The 19,280-nt window shown below is 43.1% G+C and overlaps 1 protein-coding gene across 25 annotated transcripts in view; it reads right to left on the bottom strand.

Annotated features, from left to right (window-relative positions):
- Positions 1–19,280, bottom strand: part of cac (calcium voltage-gated channel subunit cacophony) — a 99,835-nt gene that overhangs the window by 8,928 nt on the left and 71,627 nt on the right. For 6 of the 25 annotated variants that reach the window (XM_026812298.1, XM_026812295.1, XM_026812297.1 and 3 more), the window contains 16 exons: positions 19,028–19,138; positions 15,030–15,113; positions 13,776–13,823; positions 12,913–13,029; positions 12,777–12,842; positions 12,449–12,540; positions 10,262–10,743; positions 10,068–10,172; positions 9,896–9,999; positions 8,341–8,397; positions 4,919–5,088; positions 4,398–4,545; positions 2,347–2,474; positions 2,055–2,224; positions 1,669–1,701; positions 20–545 (listed from right to left, as the gene is read on the bottom strand). In XM_026812298.1, the coding sequence (XP_026668099.1) occupies positions 20–545; positions 1,669–1,701; positions 2,055–2,224; positions 2,347–2,474; positions 4,398–4,545; positions 4,919–5,088; positions 8,341–8,397; positions 9,896–9,999; positions 10,068–10,172; positions 10,262–10,743; positions 12,449–12,540; positions 12,777–12,842; positions 12,913–13,029; positions 13,776–13,823; positions 15,030–15,113; positions 19,028–19,138 (2,441 nt within the window). Of the gene's footprint in view, positions 1–19; positions 546–1,668; positions 1,702–2,015; positions 2,225–2,346; positions 2,475–4,397; positions 4,546–4,918; positions 5,089–8,340; positions 8,398–9,895; positions 10,000–10,067; positions 10,173–10,261; positions 10,744–11,482; positions 11,575–12,448; positions 12,541–12,776; positions 12,843–12,912; positions 13,030–13,775; positions 13,824–15,029; positions 15,114–16,788; positions 16,900–19,027; positions 19,139–19,280 lie in introns of those variants that run through there. The other 19 variants (XM_026812317.1, XM_026812316.1, XM_026812315.1 and 16 more) reach the window with 16 other exon arrangements.

Here is a 19,280-nt window from a genome sequence, read left to right as displayed (position 1 = left end):
AAGGAACTTATAGGATTACCTGGGTGTTCTCTGCTTAGCCTGGGGCTGCGGCTTGTACCCGTTGGGTACAGGACTGGGCAGAAGGCGACCTCCGCGACCCATGGCCACGGCCTGCTCGAAACTGAGGGGACAGTGACTGGGCTGCATCGGTGGTGGAACGTGCCCCGGCAGTGGCGCGGGATGCTGCATCCCCGTTGGAATCGCGGGCACGTGGGCGGCTGCGGGCATGTGAGGCCCGTGAGTCGGCGACGCGTTCAACTTCGGAAAGTTGATGTTCGCCGGCTTGAGTTGCAGGGTCGACGGCTTGTTCGGCGTCGGCGGCAACCGTCGACCCTGTCCGCGTCTCGTTACCAACACCGGGTAGCTGTGCTGATGGGGATGATGCCGATGATAGTGATGCGGGTGCGCCGGCGTTCGGCCGCCGATCGGGCTGGGACTCCGCGATCTTTGCTCCAGTCTGGTCGTCCCGTAATGCCGACCGCGATGATCGATGTGGTGAATCGGACTCGGTGTCCGCGCTGGACTGGTCGAAGCGCTCCACGGACCTGACGAACGTACTCGTTAGCGTTCGCGTTCAATTCCGTTTCGTTTCGTTTATCGACACGACGACGGCTAGTTTCTAGCTCTTCGGGGATGTTACGGTGGTGCTCGCTTCGTAAGCGTATCTTCGACATCTGTCGTTCTATCGTTTTTCGACGCTACGAGACTGTTCATCGATCATTCGAGGCAGTTCATCGATCGAATATACATCCGACGATTATTTTTTTGTCGAATAGGATTGTATCTAATCGGATGCTGATACGATCAATCGCCCGAGCCACGATCTTTAAACGGGCACCACTGTATCTGATATAAAGGGATTTCCGTACGATGTCTACGCAAAGGGTTGGTACCGAATTGTTTCAGAGTAACGGAACTTTAACTAAGAGTCCGAGTCATCAGTTATCGTCTAAGTCTAATAGGTAATAATCGGGTCGATGAAAGATCGAACGAGGGTGCTGCGGGGTGGTTACGTATATGTATCGATCAGCATGCCGCATGCCATTTCTCTAACTAATATCGACGATCCGAGGGGATTCCAAGTGTCGACGTGCAATCGTTGCTGCGGTGCTATTAGAAAACTATTATTTCGCGTCAGAAGTTAATAAATTCTAGGTTTCTATCAATGATCTAGCTTCTACCTTCTAGAGTCTAGAGGACGGAGAAGAGTGCGTGTCACCAAGAGTGGTGGAGTGCTCGATATCGAAAGCGTGTGTGTTATCGTCTATTTCGTGCGCAGAATCCTGTGCGTAAATTATAGAAAAGTCCCGCAGAGTAATAACAAAGCGTATAAAATCGGTTTTGATTAGGGACGATTTCCCTAATGAGAATAGTCGAGGGGGAGAAGCCGGTTTTACTCGGTTCGGCTCGACGAATCCTCGCCCGATAAATCTCACATTGAGCAACGAGAAAGAGAACGTCCGTTAAGCACTATGTCGTTCACTGCGCGCTAGAAATTAGGGAAAGCCACTAATCTGTATCTGTTGTGTCTGTTAACGTAGCAGCGTGGATATGGTATGTACAACTGTGAAAGCCAAATGATCGCACTCGAAAGGTAATATAGTAACGATGATAATAAAACATTTGCTTCGGAACAAGGGAGTGAAACGGAGTTGCGAAAGAAATTACCATCGTCGTAATAGTCGCAGTGGTCGTAATAGTCTTTGTAGGCGCGTAACAGAACAAAAACGAAGAAACACATTACATCGAGTGACACAGAGCTTTCTGCCTCTTGCGAGTAAAAAACCACTTAGTAGCGACATTCATAGTTTTCTTTCTAAATCGTAACTACGAATCTCTCGTACCATTCTCGCTAAGACGGCGACGCGGCGACGCGATGTTGCTGCGAAATTGGAAACACGCGAAACGGTTCGCCCGAGATCGGTTTCCCTTCGCTTCGGAATACGATGATCTCGCGTCTCGGCGAAAGAGAGATTCGTAGGTTTGATTTTCGTAAAAAGGACTTATCGTTGCACCGTGTTTTCTTCGCTGATATTATCATTGCTGTCTTGTACCTCGCATTTTGTGCCGATGATTGTACTGTGACGGATGGGGATGATGCGTGTGTCTCTGTATCTCGACGACGTTGCTAACCGTGTCGCTAAACCCTGGTCCATCGTGGTAATAATGACCGTGATGATCGTACCTAGGTCGTCTCGGCGATTGAAGATCCGGCGAGTGTCTCCTGCAAAATCATCGACACCCTCCATTTCTGATCCCCGTTTATCTTTTGCTCATCCTATTCTCATGAGTTTAGTTCGAAGTACCGTTCTGACAAATCTCTCGTTCGTTCGCATTGTTTCTTACCTCAAACTCGGTGAACGCGATGGGTGTCTGACCGGTTGCACGGCTGGATGAAGCCTCTTACCAGGATGCGTGAGACTCTCGAGGCTACCGGCGCGCGAGTCGCTAACTACGACCTCCTGAAGCTCCATCTAAACGAACATACTCGTCGGTTATGGGCGATCATTGGATCCACGGAAATACAAGCGAATCAGGAGTTTTTAAAGGAGAGTCGGGGTGTCGCCGATTCTTTGCCTCCGTTACTAATGACAGCGGTTCGCGTCTCGCGCAAACGCATTCCACGACGCGAGACGCCTTTTGCCTCCGAAATGCTCGTTTCCCCGAGTAAGTTTTCGAATTAAAGGGCGACTGACTGGTAGAAATAAATTTGTACGTTGGAGAAGAAAGATCGAACTCTTTCTTAGCAAAAAAAAAAGACGAATTCGTCTATTTCGGTCTATCAAAGTTCGATTATGGAGTGAGATTCGAAAACTTGCGGGAGGAAGCTCGTCGCAGACCGTGCCGATATGTCGTTCGTTCTCTCTTGTAGAGAGAACACGCACGGCCGGTTTAGAGTATACGAGAAGAACAGTCAGTGAAGAGGAGCAGAGAAGTCGATATAGACACAGGCACATGTAACGCGCGTATAAGAAAATTAACATGCGAGATTCGAATAGGTTTCCGAGGCATGCACATGCTCGCTGAGGTAAGTGATCGTAGTTCGGATAGCGGTACGTTCGGGTGAGAGAAGAAAGAGAAACGAGCATGTCCGCTACTCGTCGCGACGACGAGTTCGTCGCTCGCCGTCGTAGGTGTTTCGTTACTTACCAGGGCACGGACACACAATGGAATTTGTAAAACGAACAACGAGACACACACAGAGAACGAGCCAGTCGTCGCCGAACATCGATTCGCACAGCCGACTGTCTCGTCGCTCTCGAGAGCGAATCTCGAGGCTGAAAGCAGCTAGGGACAAGGGTGGGGTTTCTCTAAGTTCTCTATTATGTATCGTGTCCGCGTCCGATTTATCTCTAAACATATTCCGTATATCCGAAATATACAAACGACACAGAGATCAAAAACGCGTTCTCTTCTAATCGTGTGTAGTTATATTTACAAATGGCTAACGGCAAGGTAGGTGCGGTGTTCAAGATCGATTCGATCGCGTTCGGGAAAATGATGATTCGATAGACAACGTCGGGCTAAATCGATCTTGAGGTCGGTGGCGATGTTAGTCGTACGCGAGTTCAACTAAAGATCTATGGATCTAAATTCTATCTTGATCTAAGAGCGTGTTTGTGAGTCCGTCTATCAGGAATTTCTCCCTTTCTTTGTCGTTTTGTATTGTTACTAAACTAATGTGGTGCTTTCGTCGGTCGATCTAATCGTCTCCATCGAAACTAATGCCGCGCTGAATGCGTCTAGAGCGTAAAATATTTCGTCAAACCGTAATCGTTCTAACTCTATGTGAAGCGTATCGTCAAACATTTAGAACTATCGTATGTACAATGTCGAACTCTATAAGATCCGATCGAAAAAGCAAAGTATCCTCGATCTACCGCGATCCAGATCGTGCATACAGACGAGACGAAATCGAGATAACCATTAACGAGTAAAGATAAAGCATCCCAAACGTCTACCCCATTTTTTAATACGATCCTTCATAAATAAGCTCGAAAAGAAAAGTAATGGAGATCCCAGTTGAAGAGTTGAAGAGTTGAAGAAATGTAGAATCGAGCTAAGAACGAATCTGTATCGCGATCGATCGAGGGTGAAAAAAAAGTCGCGTAATAGAAAAACTGAATCGAATTCGAACGACTGAATCGAGAGACCTTGTGGTAACGGATCGAGGAGCGAGGTGCGTAGGTATTCTGGTGTCGATAATACGAGGGTGGTCGGTGAGCATGACGATGATGATGATGATGGTAAGCTTGGTGAGCATGGTGGTGGTGGTGGTGGTGGTGATGATGATGGTGGTGGTGGTCATAGTATAGATCATTGTCGGTATCGTAGTATTGGTCGTGATGGTGATGGTGGTGGTGGTAGTAGTAGTTTTGATCCTGGTGGGAGGGCACCTCAGCCAGCAATGGCTCTAGCTCAGGGGCGCGATCCTCGTCATTAACTACGGGTACAACCCCAGACCCACCCCCTCCCTGGCTACTCTCTCCGCTGCTGCCTAGTATATCGTACTGGTGGGACATCTTCCAGTTCACCTTTTTATTTCTGAAACCAAACGAAGGAACAATTATCTGATTCGACGCGAAAATTATAATGATTATACTTAATTAACGATCATCAGCCCTTTAGAATATACATAGGGAAATGAAAGAAATGTAAGAAGACTTAATATACTAATAGAAGAGAAAATATAATCTCAGAAATGAAACGAAGACTTAAAGAAAGAAGAAATAATATTCTATAAAAATAATAACGAGGGAATGAAACAATTGATAATTAACGATGAAAGAGGAGAATGGAAGTTGAAAAAAATGAAAGAAGTGAGATGCAGTTTGAATTTTGAATGTCAAGAGCGAAGATATTATAGAGTTGGATCGTTGTGTTTTTCTGAATTCGAGTGAAAAAAGTGCGGAGATACCTGATGCTACGTTGACGTCTGTGCTCGTCGTCTTCCTCCCTGTGCTCCTTGTGCAGTTCGAGCTTCGCTTCCGGCGTCGGCCTGACCACCGGCTCGAGGCTGTTCGCCCTACTTCCGGCCCCGTGATTATTTCCGTGCGTCACGTCCAGTATGCAGTTGAGGAACGATTGCTAAAGTCGAACGCGCGGAAACCACATCGACTGATCAGAGCTGATTCGATATTTACATGTTTATTTGCGGGGTTTTATCTTTTCTACGGATCGTCGGTGTTAGACGATCGTTCCATCCCCCGAGGAACTTTTTTTTATCGTACAGTATGTACAGGCACATACAGGCTTTTGTTTCGTTCTCCTCGCTTCGCTTCTTTTACCTTCTCTCTTTTGCGTGCGTGCGTTCGAGTTAGAAGGAAAAGAGTACTTATCACTAGGAATAGAATACGAATTCGTAGCAGCGAAAACGAATTTCTCGAAAAAACAGAGGCCATGCTAAAAAATAGTATCGTATATACGTAATCGTGATCATGGTGCACTCGAAAGTGTCTCGCAAGAGAAAAAACATTTCCGTTTGTAAAATTTGAGACGATCTCCCGAGGGAGCTCGGGAGACGCGTGTGTGCATAAAGTAGATGGAAGAAAAACATGTCGAATATATCGATAAAGTACAAGCGGCAAATTCGTGTATAGAAACGGGTGGATCACTCTGGCAAAGCCTGTATATGTTTGTCAGAAGCTATACTCTTACAAATATATGTCGAATACGTTGTATATAAGTACATACATATTATACATATTTATTCTGTCGAGTGTTTACCCGTGTAAAATACCAATAGTAATATACGTAATGGTAATATGCAAAATTAGAGACACTTAAATTCGTACTCGTCGCGTTTACTGTGGGAATGCAGACGTTGTTAAGCATGCAACACGATGCACGAACCGCCGGTCCTGTTCCTCGATAGAATTCCGCCGATCCGACGCCGGACTTGGTCCCGACGACTGTCGACCACTTTCATTCGGTACCGAGGAACATCGACGATTCGCATAATAAATAAACGTTCTCTTAAAGGAATTATCACACATATGCGAACAATTCGTGGACAAACACGATACAAAAGCAATCGCAACCAACATACGTGAGGGGGAACTATACTAGAGCTAATGGGGGAGCTAATCTCATTCGGTTATCGTATTTAGGTATGCACAAAATGTTCACAGGTGTTTTTACTCGTTGTTACTGCCATGCCTACGTAGTGTATGTGGTACACTCGGCTACGTTTTAATTACCTTCGATATTCTCATACGTTATATAGCGACAGTCTAAATTCTAAACGCGGTCAAACTATTCCTTCTACGATTACACAGTTTACTTGGCGAAGAAAACTTTCTCGAGAAAGTCTTCTCCCGTCTAAGGTTGTCTAAGGTTCAAAACAAATATTTGCTACTCTTGGAATTTCGTTCGGCAAATCATTTTCGTTCGACGGTATAGCATTTTGATGTTCACAGCATTATTCATCGTTCTGCAAAAAGTGGTCGAACCTAATTTTCTTTTGTTTCCCTTTAGAAAAAACTTATCGTGTCGTGTTCTTGTTGCGTGTCACGAGTCAACATAAATGCAATAGTGTCGTGTTTGTTGCGAGAAAAGAGTCGTGTCTGAAGGTAAAAGCCATCGGAAGAGAACTAACAAGGCAACGAGTCTACGGTATAACATAGTCAACGTAGTAGATTCTCTAAGACTAACAATTCTCTATTCTACGTTGCTAGTCTTCGGAGAGTGTAACAGACGTATAAGAAAAAAATCAGAAAGGAAACGGTAGTACATCGAGCAAGAAAATCTATCTGCCGAGGGAAGCGCGGCTAATCGCTGCCTTTGGGCCTTCTCAAAGACGCGCATCGAGTTCGCCGCATATCCCTCGTGTTTTCTACTATCTTCCATACCAAGAGCTTTCGTTCAAAGGAAGAGAAACGAAATGGAAAGAAAGAACAGTGAAATGAACAAAGACAAACGGTTGCAGCAAAATTTCGTAACAGGAATAAGAAAAGAAAATCGGATCAATTTCGAATTTCTAACTCTAACGTCGCCTATCGGACGCTAATCTAGATCAATATACGTTTGGGCATGAAGGATCTAAACGATCTAAGAGATCTATCTAGATCTATCCGTCGATCTAAAAGATTGGCATGTTCCTAATTGAACGGAGCGATACTCGAGGCAAAAGGCGAGCTATGTTCGAGAATCGACTCTCTTCGGTGTTCGGTTTCGTCTCGGGCAAATTTATTCGTTCTATGGGGACCGGATGGTGACTAAAAAAAAAAGTAAGTGATTTACTTACACACAGCTATTTGGTATCGTATTTTCGAGGGAGGCAAAGGAGCCGTTTCTCGCGTGGGAACGCGCGCGAACGATCCCCACGCGATATCGACACCACCGCTACGAAAACTTAAAACGTTCCAACTTTATGCACCGTCTCACTCATTTTTCGGTCAATCAAAGCGCTTGCCTTTTTACAAGATAGTAGAAGAAATTCGACGCGGTGCATAAAATTGAACGATTTTCAACTAAGTTTAAATAAGTATCCTAGTCTAATTGGTTATTATTTTGAAGAGGTAACGTGCCGTTAAGAGAAAAGGAAAATTTTTTTTAATCGAAAGGAAAGACTAAGATTTCTAATAGTTCTATATCGTAAATAGTGTGATCTCGACGGATGCTCTAGTGAAACAGTTTTACTAAGATAATATCAAGTGCCTAAAAGGAATGAAGTAAAAGGTTCAAGTGTGTCTGTGTATGTGATTCGTGTTTGACGCAATCGCCACTGACGACTTCTCTTACTATTCGCGATCGATTAATTAAATTGTCAATTAACCTGATTATATTCCGTCGTTGAATGCTCGTCAATCGCCATTGCGTTTATTTCCAGTGAGTAAAAAAGTTGAGGAAAGAATATTAAAGGAAACGCAATACAAATGGAAACATATCGGTGTAACGTATGTGAAAAATAGTGTAGGTGTGTGCCTGTATCGATGCAGAGAAAAAAATGTACAGATAAAAAAGGAGCAGAGATACAACTGCCGATTCCCGATTGAAAGGAGTTATTACATGAAACTTTAGCCAACTCGGGTGAAAGCTAACGGTTTGCGTATGTACACGCGACAGGCTACTGTGTCTCTGCGCGATATAGATAATAAATACAAAAATGAATGTTAGTTATGTACAAAAAACGTGGACCGCTCGCTGCATAGTCCTTCGTTCGAATGTAAATCGGATTTCTTTCAGTCGACACTCGACCCATTTGTATCAGTGGTTAACTTTGCAGCGGACGTACGCGACGGTCGTGTCGGTGAAACGGATGTGAATGTACAAAGAAAATAATGAAACGGAAAAGACCGTATCAAGATGATAATAAGTAAGAGAAAAAGTAAGTACTACCGCCTGGGCTGCAGGACTTTGCCCAGCATTATCGTTATCGATAAGATCGTTATCGTTCTGTAAAACAAAGAGAAAAGACACAAGGAGATGATTGATAGCTGCAAGTGAACATCCTCTTTTCTGGGTATAACAATTAGTAGACTAAGTATAATATCGTAATTCGCGTGGTCGCAAATTTCAGTTTTTCTTTACTCCTACTCTAATCTCACGGTAATAACGATAATCATAATAATAATAAGGAGAATAATAACAACGATAATAAATATAATAACAACGATAATAATAACAACGTAACTCTAGTCCATCGATAATTCGAAGGATCGAACCTCGTTGTCGTACTCTCTTTCTATGACTCTTTTAATTAGTGGACACACAATATAATAAATCCAACACATATAGACTCTTTTCTAATACTCTAATCGTAACTCATTCAAAAATGATATCGTCCTAATTTTCTATACGTAGTCCGTATCGACGTCGATACATCGCGCGCTAAACTTTTTAGTCGAACACGTGTTTGCATTGTGCAAACGAAAAAGGAATTCAGTGCCGAGATTTACTCGTTTATTCGATTCTAGTTTAGGTACGTTCGAATAATCGACGAGTAGCGATCGATGTATCGACTTGGGACTGAATCTACGTTAAATTGGTTGCATTAAATCCGAATCGTGACGTTCAGGAGGGGTGACATCGATAACTGCTTCTACACATAATATCGACTCGGCTAAACTTCAATTCAACAGACAGAGATGTAATATCGAGAACGGCTTCCTTGTCCGTAACAGTTTAACTAAATAAGTGTGCCGATTCGTCAGCCCAGCGAGACTCTGCTCGATCGCTCTGATTTCTGTACGTTCGTAGGTTTCATTCATTCAAAGTTTCGTTTCGTCACTGTTAACTGAAAATCGAGCGCGCTGGGATAAAGAAAGGCCGGCTAAAACTCTCGAATTTTCTTTATACGAGATACGTATGAACGTTTGAAAATTCTTGGCACTACTACCGAGCACACAGTAAATATATATATGTATATATATAATAGCATCAGAACGTGTGGGGCACAGGAACGAAGCTTAGAATCGCGGCTACGTGAAAATTTACCGGACGAACATCGATCGCGACGAGACTAATTGTAAATAGTTGTTCTCGTCCCGGGTGAAAAAAAATTGATGCGATACTAAGCTTTCATGGGTGTTCAATAAGCTACTTGGAGTCGTTCGTGGAAAACTCTCTATTCGAAACGTGATTCCCACACCGGCCACGTGAAACTCCTACCACGAAGAAGCCAACGACAAAACATCCATACGAAATTTAATTCTCGCATCGATTCCCACGATCCTTTCGTCCGATCGATTCGACTGTTAATGGAAAATCGTGGAACGCGCGCGTAAAACTCGTAGCCTCGCGATTTTTGTGGCGTACGCCAATCGGATAACGGAAGTACGACGAACGAATCGTGGAAAGAAGATTTACTGCCCGAATAAGAAAATATCGCTAATGAGATAGTTCAGTTTGATACGAGTGGCTACACTCGGATTGAGAATGTTGGTGAACTCACCTGTCCTGACGGTTCTATCTGACCGAACTTGGTCGACCTCCAACTTTCGAGTATCAGAAGGCAGACGTATATCTTACCAACGGTCATCTTACCTCTGCCCAATTCTGAAAGAAAAGCGTCGATCACTCGTGAGAGAAATCTCTTTCAACAGATTTTTTAAACGGTCCTTTACCTTCGTTCCTAGGTATCAAAAGGTCCAATATCTTTCTCGCCTGCAGGGGCCAAATGCTTCTGATAGTATCCCTCAGCTCCTCGTTCGCTTGGTGCCTCTCGTTGGCTGTAAACAATCATGATCGAATCCGCGTTGCAACGATTCACTTTTACGGAAAACGAATGAAAAATATCGGAAAGAGAAACGCGACTCACCGCTTCGGACTTTGATATTAAGATTCTCGCGAATCAGGGCGAACAGGGTAGTCGTGAAGTTCACCTTCAGGTTCTCGTCCACGGGCATGTTCATCCTGATAAGTTTCTTGTAAGCGAGCCGATTCGGACACTTGTTACCAAACCCCAACGGCGGATCCATGTTCTTCAGCATGTCGTACATCTCCTTGTAATGGATTTTCCCGGTAGCGTTCGGATCGTACTCGGACCAGATTCTAACGAACTCGTCCAAGTGGTGGGCGCCCAAGATCGACGAGTCCCTCGTCAAGTAGTCGAAATTGTCCATGATGACGGCGACGAACAGATTCAACATCAAAAACGAACAGAAGAAGATGAACGAGACGAAGTAAGCGTACGCGATGTTCGACCCGCAGCCACCCTGTTGTTTGCTAGCCTTCGGGTCACAGGGACGATCCTTCACACAGGATAACATGATGTTCGGCCATGCCTCACCGGTCGCGCACCTATCGATACGTTTTATTTAACGTCGTGAACGAGTTTGCCCGTCGTTCTTATTAACACATTTCTACGTGAAACTACGGTATAAATATTTGGAAGCTAAGATCTGCGCCGACGAGTCTTACGAAAACCTGCATAAATATATCTCTCGAGAATTTCGATTCGAATAAAACTGCTTCTACTAATTTTCGTAAGACGCGTCGATAGGCAGACCTTTCTAAGCGAACCTTTCGGAACGAACAAAATTCAAGAAAAATGCTTATGGAGAATCGCTTAAACAATCCGTCTAAGCCTAAACTACGAGTTAGAATTATTTCTCCCAACGGCATGCAAGCAACTCTGTTTCTTTACACGCGTTAATGAATAAATGCAAAAACACCAAAAGCGAATACTGGCTTGGTTCGGTAACTCAATTCTCTACTCGATTACTCTACCATACTTGTGTCCGGTTTTCAAACCGCACGCGAACAGGGCGTAGCTTGGCCCGTTTCATGTAGTGTGTTACCGAGATTAGAAAATCGTCACCACCTCATACACCTTGTTTATTCTTACTCTCCGATATATGACAAGTCCGTCGAGAATTAAGTCCCTCTGATGTCAAATTGCGCGTGTACATATCACTTTATTCAGCGCGGTGCTTATTTTTTTTTTCGCAAACCGATTGAATATCGAAGTGAAAGAAAAAAATAGAAAAAAAAAATAGCATTTATTTTTCGCGTTTGGTTGCATCAGTGTCTTACTTACCGAAAAAGCAACATCAGACCTTGAAGGAAGCTTTGGAAATTGTTGTGCTTGGTAATAGAAGTCTCGGCGTCCAGCGCGATGTTACCGAACACCTGAGACCGGCAAAAAGAAAAACGGCCGCCCGGCCAAAAGGCGAGCGAGGCATTAGCGATTATTTTTTCCTTCCTAACTCCGCTATTTCACACTAACTTCGATCGATCTCGCGACCCTGACTCGATTTTACGTTACTCTTGTCCGCTGGACCCGTCGATCGATCGCTGATGATCGCGTTACGTCGTCGCGAGTCGCGCTACGTAGAGTTTTAGTTTAACGAGTAAACAGTGTACGTGGTGATAAGTGTTAATCTAACCTCTAGCAATACGCCTCTACCAATCCACCACATTAATTACCATCTACTACCTCGTTTACTCCTTTATTATCTCGTTATGACTCGCTCGAGAGAGAATCGAGAATTTCGTTTGTACGTTCGTTAGAGAAACGAACGAAATCCATGGACGTCGTACTAGGATCGGTATGCGAAATTATACTCCGTTGGCTGGTAATAGTAATCGTATCGAAATACGCGAATTCCGCAGATTCTCTCTCGGGGCATATGTCCAAGTTGAACAAATCTAGTGCAAGCATCTCTATGGCACAACTGTCTAGGGGAGGGGTTTTACTCTCTAATTGCGGGAGTTCAATTACAAGAGATTGACACGTCGAGCAGCTCAGTTTCGGTTAAACTTCATGCCAACACAGCCCAGTACTCTCTACTGTTACGATTACTTTTGGCTACCGATCGTTTTTTTTTTTCTTTAGCAAATCGATTTCGAATCTGATTTCTATCTCGTTTTGCGATTAAGCATCGTTCTACTGAATTCGCATATGGAATCGAAGCAAAGTTGGATCGGTAGCTCTTTCGTCGAGGAAAAGTTTACTTTTAGCCCAACTTTCCATAATACTGCTTCGTTTAGCTGCTCGACTCACCGAAATAGCAACATAAGACCGGCGAAGAAGGACTGAAAGTTGTTGTGTTCATCGATAGCTGTTCCTGGATCGTTCGTTATATTTCCAAAGACCTGACAACGGAATTTTATGATCACTAATGAGTCTCGATTGCGTTATCCTTTATCCGACCCCAGGCTCCCCATTTCAATTTTTAAGCAGTTCATAAATGTTTGATACTTTTTTAGTTTAGAAATTTGATGCTCTGAATCTGATCGTTGATATCGGGGCGAGAACATAGTCCTTTTATCGCGCGCTATCCACAGAACGTAAATGTTCTCATTAACGTTTCTAAGAGATCGATGCGTACCTGCATACCGATGATCGCGTAGATGAAAAATAGCATCGCTATAAGGAGACAAACGTAAGGCAGAGCCTGTAATCATAAAACACAGATTATCCCGTATACTCCGACTTCCGTCGAGTCCGTTACATCGTCGACTCACTTTGAAGGATTGTACAAAGGTCCACAGCAAAATTCGTATCGTGTAGCCCTGCCTGAGCAGTTTGATCAGCCTGGCCGCTCGAAACAGCCTTAGGAAACCGACGTTGATGAAGTTCTCCTGTAGTGGACAAAGGAAATTACACTTAAGCCCCGAAAAATGTCGACCATTCGTCGTGGTACCGGCCATTGCTTCGTTACGTGTAGCGTTACGATGTCTTCAAATTGGTCTACATTCTTTCGATGACACCGTCTCGGTACACGAACGAAGCTACATGGAAAAAACTGGAAGGGATTCTTAGTACCCTTTACCCTTGCCTCGATATTCCTCCCGTTACGTTCGCGTAATACGTTTGACCGCAAAATCTCGCGTACTCTTTCGGTTATTATTCTCGAGTCATTTGTACAGGGATTCGAAACACGTTTCTTTCGGATAGATGGAAACGTGGTAGATAATATAGAAGTAGGTGGTTCGTTAACCCATTTGCTGCAGTCAAGCTGACAGCGCATTTGCGGAAGCAAATCAGGAAATTTTGATCGCGCGCATTCATATGCCATTCTATTGTTCTAAGTGTGCGGCTGCTTTGTGTACGCGAAGCGAGTATACGTCCTGTCGGTGCAGTATAAATATAATTGTAACAGGTATAGAATAAGGAATGTTTCGTTGCGTTTGCGTGTGAAGAGATTCGCTTTAGTATAAAAAACAGGCACCTGCGATCGCTGATATATCGTTTCTCGATGGAGTTTGTATGTTATTCGACTTCACGCAGTAAAATTTTACTTGAAGAGTTTGTTGTTTCTTTTTTCGAAGGAAGATAACCGAGAACTTACATACGACTGTAGGAGTAAATGCGTCGAAATTTATACCTTCTTTTCGCCTAGTTGGCCTCCACTGGGCATACCCGAAAGCCGCTCCTAGGGTACAAAAATATACGAGATTGCAAAATTATTTTGATCGATTTCGTTAGTTTCTCTTACACTGATCTGATCTCTTTAATATGCGAATACACTATGTAGAGAAAACAAATATATATATAGCGGAAATTTACATATAAAATGAAGCTTACGTCTGCGTCTAGTCACGACTTGAACTCGAAGTGAGTATCAACGTAACTTTACTTCACGCGAAGCTTGGCTTACCTTGACAGTCTCTAAAAAGTAAAATTTAGCCAACGAAAAATATAAAAAATGTTTCACCTCTGTCGATTCAACAAACCTACTGAAGGAAATACTTAGCAAGCATTTAAGGGAAAATCTCAATTCGATCGGTCTCGACACTCGATATCGACTGCTCAACTATTTCACGCTTTTACTTGACAATAATAATAATAATAATAATAATAATAATAATAATAATAATAATAATAATAATAATAATAATTATAGTATATGCGTAAATGTAATAGCACGACCGTGCTTCGGGTTCTTCATAAAATACGCTTCTACTGCAAAGGAGTACGTAAATACTTGGCGAATACGTGGGTGCTGTATTTATCTTGTTCCAAGTATGTCGCGTTTACTATGCATCGAAACTTCAAAAAGGAACCTTCCGTGTTGTCACGTACCTTTTTCTTCCGATCATCTTTTTCGAACGATCGTTTAAAACCGACGTCCGGTTCCCTTTAAAAGATTTTCATTGTATAATCGTGTGATTACTGACCGTGGTGATTACCGCGTACTTGTGCAGATGTGGAATAATGTACAGTGTGTGAGTGTGTTAGCGTATGAATGCAGCATAAAGCTATGCAAATACATACGAGGGGCATCGAATAAAAAATTCTCGATTATTACCTGTTCTAGCGTTAATATTAATATATATATATATATGTATCTGTACACTGCTGATATACTAAAATAAGCAGCAAAAGGGTTAGAAGGAAATGTAAACACTCGGTATAGATGTAGGTACAATCAAGCGGACACATCTGGGTTATAGACACATTTAATAAAATGGAGCCGAAGTCGGGTTTTTATCTCGTTTACGAAGAAGTAAACGTCTGGACACTCTACTTTCTCCTCTGTTCAAAATTAACACTACGTACTGTCACTCTTAGCGTTTAAGACTGCGGATACCAACTTCACGACATAGCTTGTTTCTTTCTTTTTCGAAGCTCTACGTACCCCGAACTCGATTACGAGGGCGTCCACGATGCTCCCTATCACCGTGATGAAGTCGAATATGTTCCAGGCATCCTTGAAGAAATTCTATACATCATAGGAATAAAAAAAATACGAATAATCGATTAGAAAGTGTTGCTTAATCGACGTTGCCTGTCCTGGCGTCGAACTTCCTTCAAGTAAACGCCGAATCGATACGCGTTTAAGTTACAATGTTTTACAGATCTTTTGAACGACCTCGGTGGAACTCGAAGGAACTTCGAGCCATCGAGATTCGGAAGTCTTGGTGTGTGAAATGGTTTTACGGGTACTAGAGTTAATAAATTACGAGCTTCATTTGATATACAGAGAAAGAGAGGGGGGAAAGAAATGAAATGCTCGAGTCTGCTTTGGGAGCTTCGACCTTACTGCTCTGTGTTGCGCGCGTGTATACGTGTACGTGTACCTGTGTATGCGAGTGCGAGTGCTCGTTTACGTGTGAAAGACGCCTCTCTACGAGTTTAATTGTCAATTAAGAAAATACGTGTGAAGAGTCTTGCTTTAAAGGCCGTTTCTTCTCACTTAAAAATTAAATTCTGGCGCGTCGTTTCTATATCTATCTATCTATTATAAATATCGCAATAACTGTCACACAAAATAATGTTCTACCGTGGGTAAATGAGCCACCCCGAGGGCTGAACTACAGTTTTATAGATTTGACAAATTGAAGAGCCATCGATTGAGTTATTCGAAAACTGGGTTGATGATTTTCAATTTATTTATTGGTACTGATTGATAGTGGAAATAAAACGCGGATTCTTTTTCGATTTGGGCGTTGCTTGTGGTTCGAATGTTACGTAAAACATGAAAAGAGATATGAGAGTGAAGGGGGTATTTAGGCAATTATCCGGGTGATCGATGATCGGGCAAAGTACACGAAGTTAGCGACCGGGATTTCCTCTAGAGAGAAATATCCACTACGGGAGCATGACGTAATAGGTACAATAGCAAGCAAACTAGATAGACAGAGAGGGATAAAGAGACAGAGAGACCCGCGGTTTAATCGCGAGAAGCTCTACTTTTTATCCCAGCTCTTTTTCGTAGCCAGGAAAGAGGTCGCCGTTGGTCTACCGGTTTAAAATATGCAAGCCAATTAAAAAGAGTATCAGCGCAAAAATCTCAACTTTATCGCAGCTTCCTCGGCCAGGTATATGTACGTACGTTACGCTAATCTCGCTTACGTATACCACGCTAGCTTCCCTCTAAAATACCGGTTCAAAGTATAATGTATATACTACGTATCGTAATTCATCTGCGTTACCTACACACAAAACTAGCAATAAGGTGGGAAAGTATTACGAAGCAACTATTCTCACGGCATGCGTGTATGTAATAGCGTTCCATTTTCCACTCGCACCTTTATTCGTTTCGAAATCGATATACGCACTCCTCTTTTCTGGCACCGGTCAAACTTTTCCCGTTCGCTTCTCGATCGGGAAATCACGGATCGACGACGAGGTTTCTCGGTCTTCTCGACAATGCGCAAAAGACGTTCGGCGAAATGACAAGAGGATTTCACTATTTCATTTTTTTTTTTCTCTCTCTCGAAGCGAATATCGCATTTCGAACCAGCGTTCGCTTCTCGTTTACGAGTATTCGAGTGAAATCTCACTGGAAAAAGAATGTAGAGAGTGCTACGATGTATGATCGACAGAGTGGCCGCGTGTGATCGAAGTTTCGTGGAATTTGTTGTTAGTGATTAAAAGGCATATATATTTGATACCTTGCATCCGAAGGCGATGACTTTGAGGATGCACTCAAAGAGGAAAAGGACGGTGACGGCGAAGTTCACGCCACTCAAGGCGTCCACTAGACTTGGCGGCGCGTCGTGATACTACAAAATACACCCAACACACAGACGTGACACAAGCTCCGGACTTTATATCGACGGCCGTTTCTTTTATTTTATTTATCTTTCGTTGGCCAAACACGATTTCATCGGTTCTCTTTGATCATTTTAGTATTACCAAGAATAATCGTTCTTTTCACGTATTTCATCTACGATGGTTCAACGGATCGAACGAATCGTCATCTTTAATTGTTGCTAACAATTTTTCCGGTTCGTTCGTCAAACCACCGTGGTTGCGAAATGAAATTAGACGGAAAAGATAGTTGTACAAGAATACTTTTATAGATTCTACAACTTCTTCTCTGTCTATTTGATCTTCACTTATTTTATCACATTACCTTTAATCTTGTTATAACGCGTTGCCGGAAACATAAGTACACTGTCCCGAACTTTATTTCAACGAAAAGAGAAACGTGAAAACGTTACGATATTTTTAATTGATTCTTCATTTCCGAAAGATCGAAGTGATCTCGTCGCGACGAACGATCAATTTTATTTCCCAAGCAAATCTAACCAATCTTCGAAAGAGCGATCTCCGAGAGACGCGAATTCCGAGACGCGCGCGAGACCAAGTTTATTCCGTGTGCGTGTGCGTGTGTGTGTGGTGAGTGTCGGTGGAACCCGCCCGAAACCGATCCTTCTTTCTGGCGATGGCACAGGAAATGGCATCATGCGTGTGGCGAAAACCGGAGGCTTCGGGGCTTTTCCTTCGATCGAATATTGCCTTCCATTGCAATTTCGAGGCATAGAGAATCGGCACGGGGATTCCGCTAAAGATTTCTCATAATTTTCCGATACTTCGATGCAATCGTTTGTGATTACGCAATAACATCAACGTTTGGCTCGTAACACGCAATCGTTGCAACAAGAGAGGCATTCTTCAATGTCGAATATCAATCCTCCTTTTCATCTTCTTCGTCTTCTAAGCATTTCTACTTTTCTTCTGATTCGTTAGACTCGCTCGCAAAGATCGAAGGAAGTCGGTATTCGAATTCGAAGCGATACACGCATGCAAGGATAATAAACACGTCGACGTGCAGTGATCACGTGCGGATGCAACAAGGCGGGCAGCATGCAAGGAGTAATATCGTTTGTCAAGGATTCCTTAATCCTTTCCGAGGCTGTGCGGCCGATTTCCCCCGTTCGACGTACTATACAGTATGTTTCTACGTATTTTGTAGGAAAAAATAGTTTCTCTCAAATTAAAATAACGATCCGAAGAAAGGAATAAAGAGAGAGAGAGAGAAAGAGAGAGACAAAGGAAAATGTAACAACGTAAATTGAACGTGACAGTTACGCCTTTGTATCTTAGTGTCTCTTGTGTTCTGTCGTGCGAGTGTTCGTGTTTCTTGCTTTAACATATAAATACTAACCTAACAGGATATTGTAGATAAGAAACGCGTTTAAGAGCGAATCAAAAAAATTGTTCATAGCTTTTTTGTACCATTAATTTGAACGCGCTGGTCAAGGCAGCTCGCGATTAAATGCATTCTTAATCAGAAGACAAGTTCTACGTCTCGTATAATGTAACGATCGGTTCGATCGCACAATTCTCGTGAAACGAGAAACGCATTCAGAGCCGAGCATTCGCTACTGTCCTTTACACTTTTACAGACTCGAAGGAGATTAGATAGCATTTCATACAATATGGCATTCTACGTTACGTACAGGTATACACGAGCTTATCGCACTACTAGAAGTTTAATAACTACTGATAGTAAGAAGGATTAAGGATTGAGCAGAAGGCGCAGCTATAGCTCGTTACAATCAGACGTAGAGCGTTTGTTCAGCCCTGGACACTAAAGGTTTTCTAACGGTATACTCGAGTTGACAAGACGCTACCCTTGTATCGTTTCTAATCATTGTCTCTAATTACTCTCTAATAAGCGAAACTTACCAGCTTACTGCGAAAACTGATCGTCGTAAAAAAAAAGTTTGCCATAAAGTAAGTAAGCGATCAATTTTCGACAGAGGTCCGGCTCGAAGCCGACTATTCTAAACGAATAAATAAGTACATTCTCTCGATAAATCTGTTCGATGAGAGGGTGAACGAGGGGGCGGGAACGGGGGTTTCGTTCGGGATTCAGGGATCGTTGTCGTGATTCGAGCTTACCCTGACGCCAAACGCGGCGATCTTCAGTATGCACTCAACGGTGAACAGCCCCGTAAAGCACATGTTCATGTACTTCAGCGTGTTCTTGTACACGTCGCTTTGCCGATGAAACTGCAATGCATACACTGACAACACACACGGGCCGAGAGAGACGGACAAACAGACAGACAGACAGACAAACAGACTGACAGACAGACAGACAGACGTACAAGCCTCTCAACGCGCGCATTTCTCTTTCATTTGCCGATAAACG

Source organism: Ceratina calcarata, unplaced genomic scaffold, assembly GCF_001652005.2.
Source record: "Ceratina calcarata isolate Rehan_Ccalc_2016 unplaced genomic scaffold, ASM165200v1 scaffold27, whole genome shotgun sequence".
Taxonomy (NCBI): Eukaryota; Metazoa; Arthropoda; class Insecta; order Hymenoptera; family Apidae; genus Ceratina; species Ceratina calcarata.
The sequence above is the reverse complement of the archived record's forward strand: the minus strand, read 5'-3'. Positions and strand labels throughout refer to the sequence as shown.